At 42.7% G+C, this 23,766-nt stretch overlaps 1 protein-coding gene and 1 long non-coding RNA gene across 2 annotated transcripts in view; both read right to left on the bottom strand.

The window, feature by feature from the left end:
* LOC128064796 (WAP four-disulfide core domain protein 3-like) overlaps positions 1-20,294 on the bottom strand; it is a 31,003-nt gene extending 10,709 nt beyond the window's left edge. Inside the window, exons 1-5 of the mRNA XM_052657755.1 lie at positions 20,154-20,294; positions 15,484-15,585; positions 14,335-14,436; positions 13,350-13,451; positions 8,915-9,016 (exon numbers count right to left, since the gene is read on the bottom strand). Of these exons, the coding sequence (XP_052513715.1) occupies positions 8,915-9,016; positions 13,350-13,451; positions 14,335-14,436; positions 15,484-15,585; positions 20,154-20,238 (493 nt within the window). The 5' untranslated portion in view covers positions 20,239-20,294. The remainder of the gene's footprint in view (positions 1-8,914; positions 9,017-13,349; positions 13,452-14,334; positions 14,437-15,483; positions 15,586-20,153) is intronic.
* On the bottom strand, positions 5,500-8,898 carry LOC128064811 (uncharacterized). Its single transcript, XR_008201018.1, has 3 exons — positions 8,664-8,898; positions 7,710-7,994; positions 5,500-5,637 (listed from the first exon to the last, which is right to left on the bottom strand). It is a non-coding gene; the product is annotated as an uncharacterized LOC128064811 (long non-coding RNA).
* Positions 20,295-23,766: the final 3,472 nt, after the last annotated feature.

Raw genomic sequence — 23,766 nt, forward strand, 5'->3', positions numbered from 1 at the left:
TGTCAAGAAATCAGTTAATGCGGGAGGTTGGTAAATCCTTCCAGACACCAAGTATCCTCAAATAGTAGACGCTGCAAGTTTTCAAGCCCACGTGGAAACTATTGTCCTCAATAAATTACTAAACAGTTTAATAGCATCACTGAGTAAACTGGATAATCAACCACCATGTGGACTGCCTGACACTTTTTGCATAATTACAGTGTCCTCATGGGGCAATTTTGAACCTTTGAATAGAAACACTTTAAAGTGTTCAGGTCTCTAGGTTGGACTGAAGGCTTGTTCATTGTCCTCCAAACAGAGACCAAGGTGAAAACAGGGGAGGGCCCATGGCAAGGCTGGGATTTCACCGGAGATTTTTGAGCTCCGGATATCCTGGTTTTTTACAATCACATGAGAGTGATGCTCCCTTTCGATGAAGGGCATCTTCTGAAAGGCGCATGTCTGACTCCCATGCTGCCAGGGTCTTTTCCTACCATTTACTAAGCCCTTGTTATTGTGCCAGTTCTAGGCAAGTGACTCACATCTGTGATCTCATTTATTTGTCACAAGATCACTAGGAGATGGGCCTTCTTAATCTCGATATACAGAAACCGAGATGCTGGGAGCTTGAGTAACGTCCACAAGACCCCCGAGCTACAAAAAAGCAGACGCAGAATCTGAGACACACAAATCTTTCAAAAGGAAGATTTGAAAAGAAGCTTCCTCGTTACTGCTGCCGCCTCTCTGTAGCACTAACATCTGTGTTCGCTCATGAACCAGGACGGGAGGACAGCCCCAGAAAGCTGCTTCTATCAGAAGACCTTCTCAGGACGGTGCTGTGGATCCTGACTAAGGGAAGGGAGGGGAGCTGTGGAGGAAGGCAGGCAGCCAGCAAGACGTGGGGAAATCCCACCGGGACAGGGCTCGCTTGCTGCAGTTGGGACTTTCAGAAAAAAGAACAGAATCCACCATATGACAGATGCGGGTCCTTTCTATTCTGCATTCTGTGCCTTGAGGAAATGAAGAAAGAGACAGAAGTGGGTAAGTGGTGACTCTTGAAGAGTTCCTCCTGCAGGGAGGCTGCAGAAAATTGTTCAGGGTTTTTCAGATTGAGGACACCAGCTTTGCCATGTATTAACAAGTCACATAACTTTTCTGACCTCAAATTTCTATGTCTAGGAAATGAGTGTGACACGACAGCTTAAAAAGATGTTATGAGGAATCAAGGCACTCACACTTCCCCCTCATCCACTCCACCCAGAGCTGCCAGGTATGGCTTTACAGGTTGTGCGTAATTTTACAATGATGTCTGGTGACAGGATAAGCAGGACTGTAATCCCTCCCATCTTCATCCTGAAGCCTTCCACCTGGGCACTGCCTCCACCCAGAGAGAAGGGCAATTTTTCCATATGGATAAATGTAGTTGGTCGCCAAACTGAGCACCCACTGGACTCTGTCCACCGCAAGAGGCCTTTTTCTCATTCTCCCAGCGGTGACATTTGAGCTTGTGGTGATTTCCATCCATCCTTAGTGGCCCAGCCAAAAGCCAAGCGGATGTCTGCCTGTGCAAATGCTCCCTCCTGACCAAGGGATCCTCGGGGAAGTTGCACATCTGGCACTCACCCTTCACTTGTTTCTGGGCTACCATTTATTGAGCACTGACTAAGTGCCAGGCACCTGGCTACATATTTAGCATAATCTCACTTAATCCTTAGAATGACCCTGTTAGATAGGGACTATTATCCTTGTTTTAGGATGAGTAACTTGCAGCCATCTCAGAGCTGGGAAAAGGAGGGGCCAGGGTTTGAATGCAGTCTGTGTGACTGCAAGCCTCCTCGTTACCCTCTACTGCTCTGAAGGCTCTCTGGAGCTAGCAGCCATGTTCTCATGTGAGCCAGGACAATGATGTCAGCCCCAGGACTAGCCTTCCCCATCAGAAGCCCCAGGGCCTCCTGTCCTAGCTCCACAGACTGGGGCTCTGCGGGTCAGGAGGGGAGTCCCAGGGGAAACTCCATCAGCCAGCCAGATGTGGCAAAACACCCGCCCTGGGACAGAGGCAGCTGCTCCAGTTGGCCTTGCAGAGAACAGGACAAGAAGATCTGAGCAGGAAGGAGATGTCCTAAGCAGGCAGTGTGGCTGTGAGAATGAGCCAGAGTGTGGACAGCAGCTGCCACGCCAGGGACACACACTTGTGGCCACTTCATGCAAAGATGCAGGGTGGGTTTTTTCCTTATAGTTTGAATGTGGAGGAAATACAGGCCACGTGGATGTCCCTTCATTGTTACTTCTTTGGGAGGCAGCGTGATCTGGGAAGTACTCTGGCATTGGATATGAAGAGACTGCCGCTGCCTTTTATTAACTGCCTGATATAGGAGGAGCACATAATCTCCCTGAGGCCCAGATTCCAAGCACTTGAAATGTGGGTAATAAGATTTTCTTCTTGAAGGTGTAATGAAGATAAAATGCAAAGGTGAGGTCTACAGACATTTCTACCTTATCTGCTTTAGCCAGCACTATGTTATGAATTTTTTTGGGGGGGTGTTAGTTCTAAAAGGTCTTGTAGGTCTTCATAGAACCAGAGTAACAGGCAAATTTGGCCTTGGAATATAGAATGAAGCAGGGCAAAGGCTAAGAGTTTTGCCAAGAGAACTCACTGGTCATAGCAAACACCCTCTTCCTACAGCACAAGAGAAGACTCTACACACGGACATCACCAGATGGTCAACACCGAAATCAGATTGATTCTATCCTTTGCAGCCAATGATGGAGAAGCTCTATACAGTCAGCAAAAACAAGACCGGGAGCAGACTGTGGCTCAGATCATGAACTCCTTATTGCCAAATTCAGACTGAAATTGAAGAAAGTGGGGAAAACCAGTAAACCATTCAGGTATGACCTAAATCCAATGCCTTATGATTATACAGTGGAAGTGAGAGATAGATTTAAGGGACTAGATCTGATAGACAGAGTGCCTGATGAACTATGGACAGAGGTTCATGACATTGTACAGGAGACAGGGATCAAGACCATCCCCAAGAAAAAGAAATGCAAAAAAGCAAAATGGCTGTCTGAGGATGCCTTACAAATAGCTGTGAAAAGGAGAGAAGTGAAAAGCAAAGGAGAAAAGGAAAGATATAAGCATCTAAATGCAGAGTTCCAAGGAATAGCAAGAAGAAATAAGAAAGCATTCTTCAGTGATCAATGCAAAGAAATAGAGGAAAACAACAGAATGGGAAAGACTAGAGATCTCTTCAAGAAAATTAGAGATACCAAGGGAATAGTTCATGCAAAGACGGGCTCGATAAAGGACAGAAATGGTCTGGACCTAACAGAAGCTGAAGATATTAAGAAGAGGTGGCAAGAATACACAGAAGAACTATACAAAAAAGATCTTCACGACCCAGATAATCACGATGGTGTGATTACTCACCTAGAGCCAGACATCCTGGAATGTGAAGTCAAGTGGGCCTTAGAAAGCATCACTACGAACAAAGCTAGTGGAGGTGATGGAATTCCAGTTGAGCTCTTTCAAATCCTGAAAGATGATGCTGTGAAAGTGCTTCACTCAATATGCCAGCAAATTTGGAAAACTCAGCAGTGGCCACAGGACTGGAAAAGGTCAGTTTTCATTCCAATCCCAAAGAAAGGCAATGCCAAAGAATGCTCAAACTACCACACAATTGCACTCATCTCACGCACTAGTAAAGTAATGCTCAAAATTCTCCAAGCCAAGCTTCAGCAATAGGTGAAGTGTGAACTTCCAGATGTTCCAGCTGGTTTTAGAAAAGGCAGAGGAACCAGAGATCTATTTGCCAACATCTGCTGGATCATGGAAAAAGCAAGAGAGTTCCAGAAAAACATCTATTTCTGCTTTATTGACTATGCCAAAGCCTTTGACTGTGTGGATCACAAGAAACTGTGGAAAATCTTCAAGAGATGGGAATACCAGACCACCTGACCTGCCTCTTGGGAAACCTATATGCAGTTCAGGAAGCAACAGTTAGAACTGGACATGGAACAACAGACTGGTTCCAAATACGAAAAGGAGTACGTCAAGGCTGTATATTGTCACCCTGCTTATTTAACTTATATGCAGAGTACATCATGAGGAATGCTGGGCTGGAAGAAGCACAAGCTGGAATCAAGATTGCCGGGAGAAATATCAATAACCTCAGATATGCAGATGACACCACCTTCATGGCAGAAAGTGAAGAGGAACTAAAAAGCCTCTTGATGAAAGTGAAAGTGGAGAGTGAAAAAGTTGGCTTAAAGCTCGACATTCAGAAAACGAAGATCATGGCATTTGATCCCATCATTCATGGGGAATAGATGGGGAAACAGTGGAAACAGTGTCAGACTTTATTTTGGGGGGCTCCAAAATCACTGCAGAGGGTGATTGCAGCCATGAAATTAAAAGACCCTTACTCCTTGTAAGGAAAGTTATGACCAACCTAGATAGCATATTCAAAAGCAGAGACATTACTTTGCCAACAAAAGTCCATTTAGTCAAGGCTATGGTTTTTCCAGTGGTCATGTATGAATGTGAGAGTTGGACTGTGAAGAAAACTGAGCGCGGAAGAATTGCTGCTTTTGAACTGTGGTGTTGGAGAAGACTCTTGAGAGTCCCTTGGACTGCAAGGAGATCCAACCAGTTCATTCTGAAAGAGATCAGCCCTGGGATTTCTTTGGAAGGAATGATGCTAAAGCTGAAGTTCCAGTACTTTGGCCACTTCATGTGAAGAGTTGACTCATTGGAAAAAAGTCTGATGCTGGGAGGGATTGGGGGCAGGAGGAGAAGGGGACGACAGAGGATGAGATGGCTGGATGGCATCACCGCCTCGATGGACGTGAATTTGAGTGAACTCCGGGAGTTGGTGATGGACGGGGAGGCCTGGCTTGCTGCGATACATGGAGTCGCAGAGTGGGACACGGCTGAGCGACTGAACTCAGCTGATGTTATCACTGGGGAGGTCATGCAATGGTCAGTGGCAGCCAGCAGATGGCGCCACCGTAGCTCACACTACAGACCTAGCTCCCGAGCCAGGCGCTCCGGCATCGCCCTTCCTGAAGGGGGGACAACAGCTGGGAGCGCTGTTAAGGCACCCCTTGGTGTCACTGTCTGCAGTGTGAGCCAAGCGACTTAAAGAAGAGGGTGGGCACAAATCAAGGTAAAACGAGAAAGAGGAACAAAATATATTTGGTTCATTTTTAAGTTTCCTCATCTGGAAAATGGAGGTGAGACGAATACCTACGTCTTTCATACCTAAAGTTCTCAAGATTAAACATAAGAATGAACTTTGAAAAGGCCTGACACAGAGGGGTTGTCAAATATGGGTTTTTCCCTCTTTTCCTATTCTTTGGGATGCCAACTCATTGCAAAGGATCATTGAAATAATCCCTAAGAACTGTATTTCATAAACATCACTCATGTTGTTTTATAATTGCATGTAGTTTAAAACAATAAACTCATATGAAATTATTATCATTGTCAAACAGTGAAAACTTAAACTATATGCAGCATTTTAAAGTTCATGAAACTTTTTGACCTAAACAATACATCCTTAGAAAAGAAAATTAGCCAAGTATATTTGAATTTAAAAGAAATCAAGTGAACATACATGCCCTTTGAGTCAGCAATATCACTTCTAGGAATGTTTCCTAAGGAAAGAATCAAGTTATACACGTAAAGATTTAGTTCCAAGGGGATCCTTTGATAGAAAAGTATTAGAGAAGTTGAAAAGCCCATTGATTAAGGATTAGTAAACAAAATGTGGCATATTACAATAAAAATGCTTTGAAGTCTTAAAAAAAAAAGTTGTATAACACATGTCCATGCTTGCGGCAAACTACTCACTACATATTATTGAGTGTTAAAAGATAAAGGATTGGGAACACATGTAAGAATTAAAGATTTTAAAATTAAAAAAAATAAAAAATAAAAATAAAAATTAAAAAAAAAAAAAAAAAAAAGATAAAGGAAATTTAAAAAATATATTTGTGGAGGGTGATGCCATGATTATTTGGCACCATACCCCCTGAGTATATATGTGGAAGAATATGAATGTACATGTTACTCTGTTTATCTCCAGGTAATAAGAGTATAGGGACATCTTTCATCAGTTTGTTCTGCGCAGGCATGCTAAGTTGCTTCAGTCCTGTCCTACTGTTTGCGACCCTATGGACTGTGCCTGCCTGGCTCCTCTGTCTGTGGGATTCTCCAGGCAAGAACACCGCCTCCGGGGTATCTTCCCAATCCAGGGATTGAACCTATGTCTCTCATGTCTCCTGCATTGGCTGCGGGGTGGGGGTGGGGGTTCTTTACTGCTAGCACCACCTGGGAAGCACAATTTGTTCTGTAGTTTCTGCCTTTTCTGCAGTAAGTATGTATTTCACGTGAAAAATTTAGATTCAGTAGTGGTCTATTGGAGAGAGTCTATGAAATTGCTATATGCTTTGACAATCCACCTGTTAAAAATCAGGGAGGACAAAGGAAAGAACATACAAAAGGCAGAGTAAGCTTGGTAAGTAACCTAACTTGATTCAGGGGAAATGAAAGGATACTGCTTAAATTCAGCTGCTGGGGCAGAGGAGTGGAGAGGAAGGAAAGGAGGAAATCAGCTAATTTTGTTATGTCTGTAACTCATAGTAGGAAACCTATAGATGATAATTTAAAAAGAGGGGGGCAGAAGAGAAGACTCTTGAGAGTCCCTTGGACTGCAAGGAGATCAAACCAGTCTATCCTAAAGGAAATCGACCCTGAATATTCATTGGAAGGATTGACGCTGAAGCTGAAGCTCCAACACTTTGGGTACCCGATGTGAAGAGTTAACTCATTAGAAAAGACCCTGAGCCTGGGCAAGATTGAGGGCAAGAGGAGAAGGGGGTGACAGAGGATGAGATGGTTGGATGGCATCACCGACTCAATGGACATGAGTTTGAGGAAACTCTGGGAGATAGTGAAGAACAGGGAAGCCTGGCATGTTGCAGTCCATGGGGTTGCAAACAGTTGGACACAACTCAGCAACTGAACAATAGCAAAGGGTAGTACTCTACGGTCTTGGTATAAGGTAACTATCAGAACAAAACCCATAAAGCTTTCTAAATGCAAAGCACACAGTAAGAGACAGGGAAAAGGAGAGACAGATGACAGAAATAAAATAGGCTATATGATCAATGACTATACATCTGATAAATACATTCACAACACTAAATAAAATGGCAACCAAAAAGGTAAGATAAACCTCATGTATCTCTCTCAGAGATGTATATAGAAATAATATGTATTAAATGACGTCTGGAATTTGCTTAAAAATATCAGGGGATGAGGGGAGGTGGGTGGGATTAGATCTGAAAGAAGGATGACCACATGTTGATAATGGTTGAAGCTGGGTGATGGGTACATGGTCTATCATTTCACAATGTGTCTGCTTTGTGTGAAGAATTTCCCGAAATGAAAAGTGACACTGAAATCTGCTTAGGGACGTTCAAAATACCTTAATGAGTAAAAAAATGTGCAATCACTAACATGTTCATACACAGAGAGAGTAAGTGTAGAAAGATTAACAATGATGTTTCTCTGGGTGATGATATTGTGGGTGTCATTTATATGGTTACATTGTTTTAGATGTAGAGTCTTGTTTTGCAACCATAAATATATATTTGGGGGGAAGAGGATAAAGAGAAGACTTGTTCTTAAAAAGAAGGGTCCAGCTGAAAAAAAGTTGACTTACGGAATGCAATGAGATTGTGATGGAAGAGTCCAAAAGATCTCCTTTTTAAAAATATTTAATGATGAAACTGTTCAAAACCATACTCAAGAGTTAATTGCTATTGAACAATTGTTGAAAAGGTGGGCAGAACAAAGCATATATGCCTGCTGGGATGAGGACATTGAGCAGGGCGCTCAGCCTCACTTGCTTGCGGGGCTGGTGAGCACATGCGGCCACAGCCATTGCCGACGCACTTCTCTCCTGCCGCGCAGTCCTGGTCCTCTCGACACTGCTCCTCACAGACACCTTCACGGTCAGAAAAGACTGGGCTGAGACTCTTAAGCTAAATAAATGCTTAAATGACCATGGCATAACAACAGCTACGTATACTTAGATCTAGACTTTGCTGTTTAGATATGACCTCACACAGAACCTCAGCTGACCCTAACAGCAAATAATAGCTGAGGTATTTGCAGGGGTGTTTGGAGAAATGCCTTAGCACTGAAGTCTTAGGAAAAAAAGCTGCAAGGAAAGCAGGTTAATGGTAACCCCAATGATCTTTAACCAGTAGGTTTTATTTTCGGTGTTTTATAGATGAGGCCATTGAGAGATTGTCTGGTCCATGGCAGAGTTGGGACTTGAAGTCCGGTTCAAGTTCAACCAGACCTCAAGTCTGGTTCTTTGCCTTAAAGCACATATGCCTTTTTCTATACAATTCAGTGAAATTAACTTTGAATATAGAGTGGAGCCCCTAAATCCAGAAATTATTTCCGATGCAAGTAGAGGACCTACTGGATTCTAATCCCTAAAAAAGGTCTCGATGTGACTTTTTGGTACTCATAGAGACAGAATTAAAACATGGAGGCAGCCCTGGAAGCTGCATCGAAACCTTTGGCAAAAGAACAACATCTCAACCAACAATCACATCACCACCACCAAGAGAATTCTCACTGTGGGTCCTGCCGCAGGGCTGACCTGCTTCGGCCCTCCTCGCGGTTCATCTCTCTTCAGCTCGCTTTTATCATCTGTAGCTGGGTGACTGATGTATGGCCTGGGCAAGTGAAGAGAGGCTGCGCGAGACAAGTGTCTTCAGATACAGTGATCATCATAAACACCTCAGCATTCTGGTTTGTTTCTCTGGATGACCACACAATTGTGCCAGATCAGATCACATGATGCATTTAACTCTTCCAAGACAGAGCAGGGTGGAGAGAGTCAGGACTCACCTACAGTCATCAGCGGGGAGCAGATTCGCCGACAGCCATCCTGGATGCACTCTTTTCCTCTCCCACAATCCCTGTCTTCACTGCACTCGATGCTACAGATGGCTGATGAGCAGAAATACGTGGTTAAAAGCTCTTCTCTTACAATCTCAGAATAAATACTTCAAATGCCTTTACAGTATCATTCAAAAACCATCAACTCCCTAGAACTACATCTATCTAGTTATGTGCAGAAAACTATATGATACAACAAAGAAAAAAATTTAAGAATCTTATAAATGCAGGCAGATACCATGTTCATGGATAAAAAGATACAGTGTTTTAAAGATATCAGTTTCTGTCCCAAACTGAAATTTAATACAGTCCCACTCAAAATTGTAGAAGGATTTGTCACAAAAATAGACAAGCTGACTCTGAAATTTTATACAAAAGTTCACCAAAACCAATAATTATCAAGATAGGAATGGAGATAAGTTTAGTAAACTTGTAGGACTGAAATGTGGTTGGATGACCTGGGCTCTCTGTATGAAAAAAAAGAAACCTTGTTTCCTGCCTCACACCACACAACAAATCTGTTCAAGTGAGTTATAGATCTAAGGGAAAGGTAAAGCAATAAAGCTTCTAGAAAATGCTATAAAAGATAGCTTCAAGACCTCGGGATAGGCAAATATTTCTTAAATTTTTCAGAAACATTACTGACCATGAAAATAGATAGGTAGATGGAATCTCATTTAAATTATGAACTTTCCTTCATTGAATGACAACATTAAGACAGAGAAAAGACAAGCCTCATTGAGAGAAAAAGTTTATAATACATATATACAACAAACAGTTTGGATCAGGAGTTCCTTACAAGTCAATAGTAACAATTCATAAACTAGGAGAAAAATGGGGAAAAGGATTCAGCAGACACTTCATAAAGGAGATAATTGGAAGTTGTGAGACAAAAATAATGTCAGATTCTGGGACCTCTGTTTTAATTGTGCAGATTGGGATAGTTTTTGAACCTTCTAAAATCTCCCCAGAAAAACAGAGCAATCAAAATAGCACAATTCAAAACACATAGACAACAAATCTGCAAAACAAGATATCCCCTCAAACTCCAAAATATGAGTGCATGGAAGGAGACAAAACACCACCTTCCACCAGACCAATGAGGTGTCTGCATCTGAGCAGAAATCCGAGGAAAGCGATGAGGTGACTGGTGGAGAAGCCTGGGGACATCATTCCTACGAGAGCTTCCTAAGGAACCCACTAGAGGTTGACTGCCAGCCAACCAAAGGAGTGGAGAGATAGGAAAACCGGGGCTAGTAAAGTCATTAAATACATACTTACAGAAGAATTAAGACTCAATAATATGAAGAGACTCTATGAACCCTCTCTGGGCTGTGACTATATACCTATTAAATATCAGGAAGGACAAAGGAAAAACATACGAAAAGCAGAGTAAGCTTGATAAGTACCTTAACAAGATTCAGTGCAAATGCAAGGATATTGCTTAAACTTAACTGCTTGGGATAGGGAAGTGGGGAGGAAGGAAAGAAGGAAATGAGCTAATTTTATTATGACTATTACTTATAGTAGGAAATCTATAGGCAATAATAAAAAAGGGTGGGGACCACGGTTAATACTCTAAGGTCTTGATATAAGATATATATAAGAACAAAAAGCATAAAGCTTTCTAAATGCAGAACATATAAGAGAAAGGGAAAGTGATAGATATAAATCTATCCCTTTGCAGAAATAAAATAGGTTATTTAATGAAAGACTATGTGTCTAACAAATACATCTACAACAGTAAATAAAATAACAACCAAACAGGTAAGATAAAGCTTATACATCTTTTAAAGATATATGTAGAATTAATATGTGATAAAATAATGCCTGGAATCTGAAAATAACAGGGATGGGGGAAGTGGGTGGGATTAGACGTGAAGGAAGAAAGACCACACGTTGACAATGGTTGGGTGATGGGTACATGGTGTATCATTCTACCAATCTGTCTGCTTTGTACATAGATTGCCTGTAATAAAAAGTTAAAACTGAAATGCACTGAGGGAAGGCTAAATATCTTAATGAGTTAAAAATGTGCATTCACTAACATGTCCATACACACAACAGAGTACGTATGGAATGACCAACAGTGATGTTTCTTTGGGCAAAGGGAGTGTGGGTTGCATTTATTTGTTTCTATAGCTTTGGTTGTAGAGTCTTGCTTTCCAGCCATAGATATATATTTGGGGAGTGGCAGATGACACCACCCTTATGGCAGAAAGTGAAGAAGAACTAAAGAGCCTCTTGATGAAAGTAAAAGAGGAGAGTGAAAAAGTTGGCTTAAAAGCTCAACATTCAGAAAACGAAGATCATGGCATCCAATCCATCACTTCATGGCATATAGATGGGGAAACAGTGGAAACAGTGGCTGACTATTTTTTTGGTCTCCAAAATCATTGCAGATGGTGATTGTAGCCATGAAATTAAAAGACACTTACTCCTTGGAAGGAAAGTTATGACCAACCTGGACAACATATTAAAAAGCAGAGACATTACTTTGTCAACAAAGGTCCGTCTGGTCAAGGCTATGGTTTATCTAGTAGCCATGTATGGATGTAAGAGTTGGACCATAAAGAAACCTGAGCACTGAAGAACTGATGCTTTTGAACTGTCATGTTGGAAAAGACTCTTGAGAGTCCCTGGGACTGCAAGGAGATCCAACCAGTCCATTCTAAAGGATATCAGTCCTGGGTGTTAATTGGAAGGACTGAGGTTGAAGCTGAAAATCCAATATTTTGGCCACCTGATGCGAAGAGCTGACTCATTGGAAAAGACCCTGATGCTGGGAAAGATTGAAGGTGGGAGGAGAAGGGGATCACAGAGGATGAGATGGTAGATGGCATCACCGACTCAATGGGTAAGCTCCGGGAGTTGGTGATGGACAGGGAGGCCTGGCGTGCTGCAGTCCATGGGCTCCTAAAGAGTCGAGCACGACTGAGTGACTGAACTGAATTGAATGTACTATGAAGACAGTCTATGAACTAACTATATGCTGGGACAATATACCTATTGAATATCAGGAAGGACAAGGAAAGAACATATGAAAAGCAGAGTAGGCTTGATAAGTACCTTAACAAGATTCAGTGCCAATGCAAGGATATTTCTTAAACTTAACTGTTGGGGATAGAGAAGTGGGGAGGAAGGTAAGAAGGAAATGAGCTATTTTTATTATCTACTATTTACTATGGCTATAGTAATATTTCAGAGAAGGCAATGGCACCCCACTCCAGTACTCCTGTGTGGAAAATCCCATGGATGGAGGAGCCTGGTGGGCTGCAGTTCATGGTGTCGCTGAGGTTTGGACCCGACTAAGCAACTTCACTTTCACTTTTCACTTTCATGCATTGAAGAAGGAAATGGCAGCCCACTCCAGTGTTCTTGCCTGGAGAATCCCAGGGACGGGGAGCCTGGTGGGCTGCCATCTATGGGGTCACACAGAGTTGGACATGACTGAAGTAACTTAGCAGCAGTAGCAGCAGCAGCATACTAATATTTACTATTAACCATACTAGGAAATCTATAGGCAATAATAAAAAAAAGGGTGGGGATCATAGATAGTACTCTAAAGCCTTGATATAAGGTACCTATTAGAAGAAGAACCATAAAGCTTTCGAAATGCAAAACATGTAATAAGAGAGAGGGAAAAGGATAGACAGGTTGCAGAAATAAAATAGGTTGTATAATGAAAGACTATGTGTCGAATAAATACATCTACAACAGTAAATAAAATAACAACCGAACAGGTAAGATAAACCTTCTACATCTCTTTTAGAGAAACATGCAGAATGTGATAAAATAATGCCTGGAAGCTGAAAATAACAGGGATGACGGGAAGTGGATGGGATTAGACATGGAGGAAGAATGACCACCTGAGGACAATGGTTGGGTGACGGGTACATAGTGTATCATTCTACCAATCTGTCTGCTTTGTACATAGATTTCCCATAATAAACAGTTAAAACTGAAAAGTGCTGAGGGATGGCTAAATATCATAATGAGTTAAAAATGTGCAATCACTAACATGTCCATACATACGGACATAGTAAGTGTAGAATGACCAACAATGGTGTTTCTCTGGCAAAGGGAGTGTGGGTTCCATTTATTTGTTTCTATAGCTTTGGTTGTAGAGCCTTGTTTTCCAGCCATAGATATGTATTTGGGGGGTGGTCAAGTGACTGTGCTGGAGACAACTGAGAAGGACTGAATGCAATGGTACCGTGATGAAGGAGTTCAAAGAACACCCCATCCTTTGAATGTTTTATGTTGAAAACATTCAAAACCATACTCCAGATAAATTACTACTGAACATTTGCTGAAAGGTTGGGAAGGACCAAGTGCATAGTCCTTTTAAGCCCAGGACATCGGGCAGGGCGCTCAGCCTTACTTGCTTGCGGGGCTGGTGAGCACACGTGGCCACAGCCATTGCCGACGCACTTCTCTCCTGCCGCGCAGTCCCGGTCTTCTCGGCACTGCTCCTCACAGACACCTTCACGGTCAGAGAAGACTGGGCTGAGACTCTTAAACTAAATAAATACTTATAAATGATCATGGCATAACAATAGCAGCATATACTTTGATCTAGGACTTCACTGTTTAAATATGATCTCACATAGAACCTCATCTGACCCTAACAGCAAATAATAGCTAAGGTATTTGCCAGGGGTATTTGGAGTAATTCCTTAGGACTGAAGTCTTTGTAGGAAAGAAAGATGCAAGGAAAGCAGGTTAATGGTAACCCCAATGATCTTTAACCAGTAGGTTTTATTTTTGGTATTTTATAGATGAGGCCGTTGAGAGATTATCTGGTCCATGGCAGAGTTGGGACTTGAATTCCGGGTTCTTTGCCTTTAAAGCACATGTGCCTTTTTCTAATCAGTTCAGTGAAATTAACCTTGAATATAGAGTTGAGCCCCTAAAGGTCCAAAAATTATTTTTGATGCAAGTATTTACTGGATTCTAATCCCTAAAGAAGGTCTCAGTGTGAATTTTTGATACTCAGGGAGACAGAATTTAAAGACGGAGGCAGCCCTGGAAGTTGCATCAAAACCTTTGGCAAAAGAACATCGCAACCAACAATCACATCACCACCACCATTGTGGGTCCTGCTACAGGGCTGACCTGCTTCTGCCCTGCTCACGATTCATCTCTTTCTGGCTCACTTTTATCATCTGTAGCTGGGTGAGTGATGTATGGCCTGGGCAAGTGAAGAGAGGCTGCATGAGACAAGTGACTCCAGATACAGTGATCATCATAAACACCTCAGCATTCTGGTTTGTTTCTCTGGATGACCACACAATTGTGCCAGATCAGATCACGTCATGCACTTAACTTTTTCAGGACAGAGCAGGGTGGAGAGAGTCAGGACTCACCTACACTCATCAGCGGGGAGCAGATTCGCCGACAGCCATCCTGGATGCACTCTTTTCCTCTCCCACAATCCCTGTCTTCACTGCACTCGATGCTACAGATGGCTGATGAGCAGAAATATGTGGTTAAAAGCTCTTCTCTTACAATCTCAGAATAAATACTTCAAATGCCTTTACAGTATCATTCAAAAACCATCAACTCCCTAGAACTACATCTATCTACTTATGTGCAAAAACCTATATGATACAACAAAGAAAAAAAAATTAACTATCTCATAAATGCAGAGAGATGCCATGTTCTTGGATGAAAAGATACGGTGTTTTAAAGATATCATTTTCTTTCCCAAACTGAAATTTAATACAGTGCCAGTCAAAATTGTAAAGGCTAAATATCTTAATGAATTAAAAATGTGCAATCACTAACACATCCATACACACGGACAGAGTAAGTGTGGAATGACCAACAGTGATGTTTCTCTGGGTAATGGTGGTTTCTATAGCTTTGGTTGTGGAGTCTTGCTTTCCAACCTAGATATATATTTGGGGGGGTGGTGGTAAAGCGACTGATGCTTTTGAACTGTGGTGTTGGAGAAGACTCTTGAGAGTCCCTTGGACTGCAAGGAGATCCAACCAGTCCATCCTAAAGGAGACCAGTCCTGGGTGTTCTTTGGAAGGACTGATGCTGAAGCTGTAACTCCAACACTTTGGCCACCACATGTGAAGAGTTAACTCATAGGAAAAGACCTTGACGCTGGGGGGACTGGGGGCAGGAGGAGAAGGGGACAACAGAGAATGAGATAGTTGGATGGCATCGCTGACTCGATGGACATGAGTTTGTGTAAACTCTGGGAGTTGGTGATGGACAGGGAGGCCTGGCATGCTGCTATTCACCGGGTCACAAAGAGTCAGACATGACTGAGCAAATGAACTGAACTGAAAATGACTGTGCTGGAAAAAATTGAGAAGGACTGAATGCAATGGTACCATGATGAAGGAGTTCAAAGAACACCCCATCCTTTGAATGTTTTATGTTGAAAACATTCAAAACTGTAGTCAAGATAAATTACTATTGAACATTTGTTGAAAGGTTGGGAAGGACCAAGTGCATAGTCCTTTTAATCCCAGGACATCGGGCAGGGCGCTCAGCCTTACTTGCTTGCGGGGCTGGTGAGCACACGTGGCCACAGCCATTGCTGACGCACTTCTCTCCTGCCGCGCAGTCCCGGTCTTCTCGGCACTGCTCCTCACAGACACCTTCACGGTCAGAAAAGACTGGGTTGAGACACTTAAATACCGTGAATATTTATGTTGTAAATGACCATGACCTAATAACATCAGGATGCACTTTGATCTAGGTCTTCATTGTTTAAACATGAACTCACAGAGAAACTCATCTGACCCTTCCATCAAATAATATCTGAAGGATTTGCAGGAATATTTGGATTTCAATTCAGAGACATTTCCTTTTAAAGCACATGTCCTTTTTGCTATACAACTCAGTGAAATTAACCTTGAATACAGAGTAGAGCCCCTAAAGGTCAAGAAATTACTTCAGATGAGAATTTATTGGATTCAGATTCCTCAAAAAGTCTCAGTGTGGCTCTTTGATACTCCTGGAGACAGAGTTTAAAGACGGAGGCAACCCTGGAAGCTGATCAAAGACTTGGGCAAAAGAATAACACCTCCACCACGAGTATATCACCACCACCAAGAGAATTCTCACTGTGGTTCCTGCCACAGGGTTGACCTGCCTCTGCCATCACATTATGAATCTCTTCCAATCTCACTTTTATACTCTGTAAATGGAGGTTGTCTGGTGTTGTGGTTTGAGCAAGTAAAGAGAGGCTAGTAGATGCTGCTGCTGCTGCTGCTGCTGCTAAGTCACTTCAGTCGTGTCCGACTCTGTGCGACCCCATTGACGGCAGCCCGCCAGGCTCCCCCGTCCCTGGGATTCTCCAGGCAAGAACACTGGAGTGGGTTGCCATTTGCTTCTCCAATGCATGAAAGTGAAAAGTGAAAGTGAAGTCGCTCAGTCATCTGACTCTTAGTGACCCATGGACTGCAGCCCACCAGGCTCCTCCATCCATGGGATTTTCCAGGCAAGAGTACTGGAGTGGGCTGCCATTGCCTTCTCTGGCTAGTAGATGAGTGACTCCCAAATGTGGCCGATGATAACAAGCATCTTTAAAATGAACTACGGATAGTAGGACCTCTTCAGGCCTAATTACTCAGCTTCTCCAGGGTTGAGCCTATACTTGTATATTTTAATGAGGGCTCCAGCTGATGCTGATGCTGAGATGGACTAGAGATTCTTCCAGAGCCAGTATGTCTGACATTTTAGGATTTAATCAGCTTTTACCAATTTGTGGAGGAAAACTGGGGACCACAACTCTTCGTCAATATCCAACCATTCATTCATTTGCTCATGGTTCATTTACTCATTCATTCATTCCCTTGTTTCTAATTCATTAACTTATTCTAAGAAAAATATCAACTCTGTGTAAGGAACAGGACTAGATGTTTCAGGAAATTGGGACGTTTAGTTTTCATATCAACAGGGCAGATTAAAACTAGGATGGGAAATCAAGTTTTCTCTGAAATAGCCACAGTTCACAACACTATGCATCTTTAATAATAAGTGACACGAGAAAGGGACTGCAAAGACTAGATAGGAGTGGTTTAGTGATTACTGTGCTAGAGAATTAGCTGGGATTTGAACTCACAAATACAGTCACGCACATTGACAAAGACCATCCAATGGGGAAAGAATGGTCTTTTTAGTAAATGGTGCTGAGAAAATGGACATCCACATGCAAAAGAATAAATTGGGATTACTGCCTCAAATCATATGTATACATACATACACACCTATAGTATGCGCTTCCCTGGTGGCTCAGACAGTGAAGAGTCTACCTGCAATTTGAGAGACCTGGACTCAATCCCTGGGTCAGGAAGATCCCCTGGAGAAGGGAATGGCTACGCATTGCAGTATTCTTGCCTGGAGAAGTCCATGGACAGAGGAGCCTGTTGGACTATAGTCCATGGGGTCGCAGGGAGTTAGACACGACTGAGTGAGTACAGTATACACACACATGTACAAAAATTCACTCAAAATGGATCAAAGACCTAAATGTAAAGGTTAAACTATAAAGCTCGTAGGAGGAAACATAGGTATAAATCTTTGTGACCTTGGATTGGGCAATGGTTTCTTAAATATGACACCCTAAACAAAAGCAAAAAAAGAGGCATATAAGTTGGTCCTCAAAAAATTAAAATCTCTTGTGCATTAAAGAACACTGTCAAGAAAATGGAAAGAAAATTCACAGAGTGGGAGAAAATATTTGCAAATCATATGTCTGATAAGGGTCAAATGTCTAAAGCATGCTTCTAAGGTGTCTCAGTGGTGAACGATTTGACTGCAGCGCAGGAGACATGGGTTGGTTCCCTGGGTTAGGAAGATCCCCTGGAGAAGGAAATGGCAATCCACCCTAGTATTCTTGCCTGGGAAATCCCATGAACAGCGGAGCCTGGTGGGCTATAGTCCATGAGGTTGCAAAAGGGTCAGACACATCTTAGCAACCAAACAATGACAACAATCCAGAATATATAATGAATTCCTACAATTCAGCAAGAAAAGGACAAACCCTCCCATCTTGCAAAGGGAGGGCTTGATTAGACATTTCTTGAACAGATTACATACAAATGAACATTAAGCATATGAAAAAGCACCCAATATCATTAATCACATTAATCACTAGCAAAATGCACATTGAAACCACAATGAGGTATCACAGTAAGATATCCCACAATCACTATGATGGCTATAATTAATAGTCAGGTGTCAACAAGTGTTGGAAAGGATGTGGGAGGGTTGAGAACTCTCACAGATTGATATTGGGTAAACTGGTACAGGCTCTGTGGAAAAGAGAGCTTGGCAGTTCCTCAAGAAATTAATCATAGACTTGCCACATGACTCAGCAACTCTACTCCTTGCAAATCCACCCAAGGGAACTGAAAGCATGTTCACACAAAAATTTATACACAAATGCTCAAGGCAGCATAACTTGCTTACTAGCCACAAAGTAGAAATAACACAAATGTCCATCAACTGATGAATGTATAAATCACACCTGGTAGAGCTATACGATCCAGCCATAAAAAGGAATGGAGTACTGATATATGCTAAATTTAGATAAAATTTGAAAATGTTGAAGAAACCAGACACAAAAGCCCACATTGTTATATAATTTCCTTTACATGAAATATCTAGAATAGAAAAATGCTTCGCAGATGGAAAGTGGATTAGAAGGGGGTGGGGGTGGGGAGGAAAGAACAGGGAGTTTGACAATGGGTATGGGTTTTCTTTAGGGGGTGATGAATGGTCTGCAATTAGATGGTGATGGCTGTACAACATTGTGAATATATTAAAAACCACTGAGTGGTACAGCTTAAAATGGTAAATTTTATCTCAGTAAACACACACAAGCAAACACAGAGCTTGAGACCTCAGAGAGCCTGATTTAATTGGTCCAGTCGAGGGTCTTGGCTTTTTAATACACTTCCGGGGTGATTCTAAAGTATTGGCAGAGCCTCTTCCTACCCAAAATGTGGTCTGTAGGCCAGTGTCATCAGCATCACTTAGAAGCTTGTTAAGAATGCAGAATTTTGGACCCCATCCCAGACCTGAATCACAGTCTGCAGTTTAACCAGATCCTTGGGTAATTCCTGTCATATTAAAGTTTGAGAACTACTGCCCTAGTCTAGAAGAACTGAGTGTGTCCATTATGTTTATGATGGAAATAGTACACTGGGGCTTTCAAGGATTAAGGAGATTTCCACAGTCTGGGGTTGAGGAGGTTGTCACATAAGAGAATATATTTACATTTTGAGGAAATCAATCTCCTGATTAGAGCTGCACTTTGGGAAGAACAATCTCACATTCAAGCGTAGAGTTGGCTGGAATTCAACACACATGTGTTTTAGAGGAGAAAGAGTTCCAAGAGTATTGCAAGGGTCCAGGTATGTAACTAGGGTGGTGGCAATCAGATTGCAAAGGCTATAAGAGAAACTGTGAAAGAAGCTTTGACAAAGTCTGGTCATTGCTTATATGGGGGGAGCAAGATAGCCAGAGAAATCATCTTTGGCTGTGGAAGTGTAGGAAAAGAAAGCCAAAAGCACAGAAAAGGAAGAGCAAAGACAGAAGCCATGGAAGACAGATTCAGATGGAAAAATCATGAACAATGTCAGATTCTGCAGAAATACCAAGGAGGTTGACTATCGAAAAAAATTATTAGATTGTCAACCAGGAAGAAATTGATGCTTTGGGAGAGTGAAGTCGGGGGATAATTGTTGGAGGGGGGATGTTGGTGGTGATTGTAGTGGTGGTGGTGGTTGAAGCGATATTAGAAGGGCTCAGGTGTGATTGGTAACTGTCAAGAAAGACAGAAAACAGAAGTGGGTTCAGAAGCATGTTTCTCAACAATGCAGAAATGTATTTGTTTGTAGGTAGGAGCAAATGGAGAGAAGAGGGTAGAGATACCGGGAACATACCCAGAAGCTGATGGAACAGAGACAGAGGAGGAGGTGAGGGCAGTGCAAATGGAGAGCTGGCCTCTGGAGAAAGGGAGAGAGGAGGTCGGCAGACACAGAGCGATGCTGGCATGGGGACTCGTGGGGAAAATCAAAGTGTGCCTCGGTGTCTCCTCATGTGGACTGTTCTCCATGTTTACCCATCCCCGCTCCACCCCCTCTTTAGACTGCACAGGAGTGCTAGATTTTCCCCTTTCTGACTCTCTTGTTCTGAAAGGTGGGACGAGACTTACCAATTGCCTGGAGTCTTGTGTTGAGGGTGAGGAGAATGGCCAGGAGGAAGAGGCTGCCCAGCTTCATGTTGCTAATTGAGGACATCGTGTGCAGACGATGCAGCAAGGCCCAGGCAGCCGAGATTTATACGCTGCTGGACAGACATCCTGGCCTGCGTTCAAGGCCACCATCAGCATTTAGGAAACTTGAAACTTGGACCTCTGCCAAGCAGCTGACTTTTCTGGAAAAAAAAGAACCAAAAAAAAAAAAAAAAAAACCCTCACAAACTCTATGTGGTGTTGGGCAATGTTTGTTTTCCAAGCAAGTTCTTTGAGACATGTTTCTTACTGTAATTAAAAAAAAAAATCTATCAGATGAGAAAGCAAGAGATGTGAGGGTGGGTGAAGAAGACAGTGATAGAAGATAGATGAATATAGATAGACAGATATATAGAAGCCATGCCGTGCCAAGTGGCTTCAGTTGTGAGCAACTCTTTGCTGCCCCATGGACTGTAGCCCGCCAGGCTCCTCTGTCCATGGGATTCTCCAGGCGAGAATACTGGAGTGGATTGCCATTTTCTCCTCCAGGAGATCGTCCCAATGCAGGGATGGAACCAGAGTCTCATGCACTGCAGGCAGATTCTTTAGCCTATGAGCCACCATGGAAGCTCATAGATAGAAGAGGTAACTCAACAACCTCTGTGTGCAAAGTGCTTTCCTCTTTAAGCATCACAACTGAGGTACCACAAGGTTAAATAGCTTGCTTGAGGTTACAGAGCTGCTAAATGGGGCTCAGACTCAGATATTACTTGCTTCATATTTCCTGGCTCCTTTCCTATAACTCTCTGTCTCTACATCAGCACCTGGGTCTAAATATTGTATTGCATCGTATGATACTGTTAAGGGACCCATCTTTCTCCTTCTTCCCTAAAGGTGGTGCTGAATATTTGTGCATCTGTATGCTTGTAGATGTATGTGGATGTGGATTGATAGATGCATGAGAGTGCAGAAAGCTTCTGGAACAATAACCTCTCAAGTAGTACCAGCACTCCCTTCCTGTTAGGAATAACAGAGTGAGTTGGGGGATTTAGGTACTCAAGAGGTCTTTAGTGTCAGCTGAAATAAGACTAAGGTAAGGAGAATACATTGACATATTACTTGTACAATTAACAATGAATGATGGAAGAAAGAAAACCTCCCTAAAATACGGAGACTAGATTGGAGAGTTGCAGGACTAGTGTCAGGAAGTGCTGTTCAGTTCAGTTCAGTCGCTCAGTCGTGTCCGTCTCTTTGCGACCTCGTGAATCGCAGCACGCCAGGCCTCCCTGTCCATCACCAACTCCCGGAGTTCACTCAGACTCACTTCCATCGAGGTGGTGATGCCATCCAGCCATCTCATCCTCTGTCGTCCCCTTCTCCTCCTGCCCCCAATCCCTCCCAGCATCAGAGTCTTTTCCAATGAGTCAACTCTTCGCATGAGGTGGCCAAAGTACAGGAGTTTCATCAGTCCTTCCAAAAAACACCCAAGGCTGATCTCCTTCAGAACGGACTGGTTGGATCTCCTTGCAGATCCAACTCTTGAGAAGACTCTCAAGAGTCTTCTCCAACACCACAGTTCAAAAGCATCAATTCTTTGGCGCTCAGCCTTCTTCACAGTCCAACTCTCACATCCATACATGACCACTGGAAAAATCATAGCCTTGAAGTGCTGTTAGGAGGGTTTATTAAATATATCATATTGCAATATAGAGAAACATATCTATCCAATCTGTCTTCCATACCCCTGACTTTCCCTAAACTCTTTGATACTGTGTTTACCCTACAGGACTTAAGAATCCACCAATTAGTGCTCCTCGTGATGCTGGGAGAGAGACGAGCAGACCTGTCCCTGGATGCCAAGCCCTCTTTCTGCAGTCTCGGTGCCACTGAAAGGCATTTACTCTCTCTTCTCACCTTCAAAAATTCAGAAGAAATAAAACTGGAATCCTTCTTGTGCAATCAGTGGAAAAAATAGCTGAGCCAAGTCTCATGCATAAACAAGTTTTGGCTCTCCCCTCTTGCCCCAGCTGTCCTGCACAGAAAGTACCACGGTGGGGTCAGAACTCCTCAGCTTTTGCTTTCTGTATCTGGGAAGATGAGACACAGGGGAGATGAAAACCCAGATGTTCATTCTAGTAAATCACGTGGTTGTAAATCAGTGCAAACTCCTCTCCGCTTTCAATTTCTCTTTCTAACCCCTTTAATACCTTGAAGTACCCTCACTCTGATCTCTGTCAAAAGCATCTATTGGCAAAACCTGCACTGTTGGAGACACTTATGGACTTTATGCTTCCCTGCACCAAAGTACCACCCAGCAGGGATGGGTTCCACCATAAATTCATGATCAACAGCTTCAACGATGCCCTGCAATTTTAGTACAATTTCAACACAAGCTCCCACTCTTCATAAAGTGAAGTGAAGTAAAAGTCACTCAGTCGTGTCCAACTCTTTGTGACCCCATGGACTATATAGTCCACGGAATTCTCCAGACCAGAATACTGGAGAGGGTAGCCTTTCCCTTCTCCAGGGGATCTTCCCAACCCAGGGATCGAACCCAGGTCTTCTGCATTGCAGGTGAATTGTTTACCAGCTGAGCCACGAGAGAAGCCCATACTTTATCAGGATTATTGAAAATCTTGTCCATGCTTCTCAAACCTCAGTCTCTTCCAGTCCTTCATACTCAGAAGTTGACCTTGACTCCTCCTTTACAGGAAAAAAATTTTAACTACTAAATCAATTTCTTTAAGAGATATAGGACACTTAGTAGCAAAGTGCCTCTGTTAAGATACCTTTTGGTGAACAATTTTCCCACCCCTACAGGGTGGATTTCTGTGGGTTCTGTGGGTGCAGCACCAAACTGATCATGATCCCATGAATTTGATCTTGCCTTCTCCAAGAAGGTCCACATCTCATCCCTGGGGGTAAGGATGCCTTGGGCACTCTGAGTCCTAGAGTTAGTGGCTGTTCCTTGTATCTGCCACCCTCGTACTCTTTAGAATTCTCTTTACTCCTGCTAGTCAATCCCTCAGTCAACAAGAGAGTCCAAAATGCAGTACTTGGGTGCAATCTCAAAACCAATGATCTCGGTTTGTTTCCAAGGCAAACCATTCAACATCAGAGTAATCTAAGTCAATGCCTCAACTACTGATGCCAAAGAAGCTGACGTTGACCAGTTCTATGAAGACCTACAACACCTTCTAGAACTAACACCAAAAAAAAAAAAAAAAATGTCCTTTTCATCACAGGAGATTGGAATGCAAAAGTAGGAAGTCAAGAGATACCTGGAATAACAGGCAAGTTTGGCCTTGGAGTACAAAATGAAGCAGGGCAAGGGCCAACAGTTTTGTCAAGAGACCATGATGATCATATCAAACACAATTTTCCAACAACACAAGAGATGACTCTATGTATGGAGCTCACCAGATAGCTGGTCAACATGAAAATCAGATTGACTATCTTCTTTGTAGTCAAAGATGGAGAAACTCCACACAATCAATTAGTACAAGACCTGGAGCTAACTGTGGCTCAGATCATCATTTCCTTATTGCAAAATTCAGGCTTAACTTGAAGAAAGTAGGGAAAACCACTAGGCCAT

Source organism: Budorcas taxicolor, chromosome 19, assembly GCF_023091745.1.
Source record: "Budorcas taxicolor isolate Tak-1 chromosome 19, Takin1.1, whole genome shotgun sequence".
Taxonomy (NCBI): Eukaryota; Metazoa; Chordata; class Mammalia; order Artiodactyla; family Bovidae; genus Budorcas; species Budorcas taxicolor.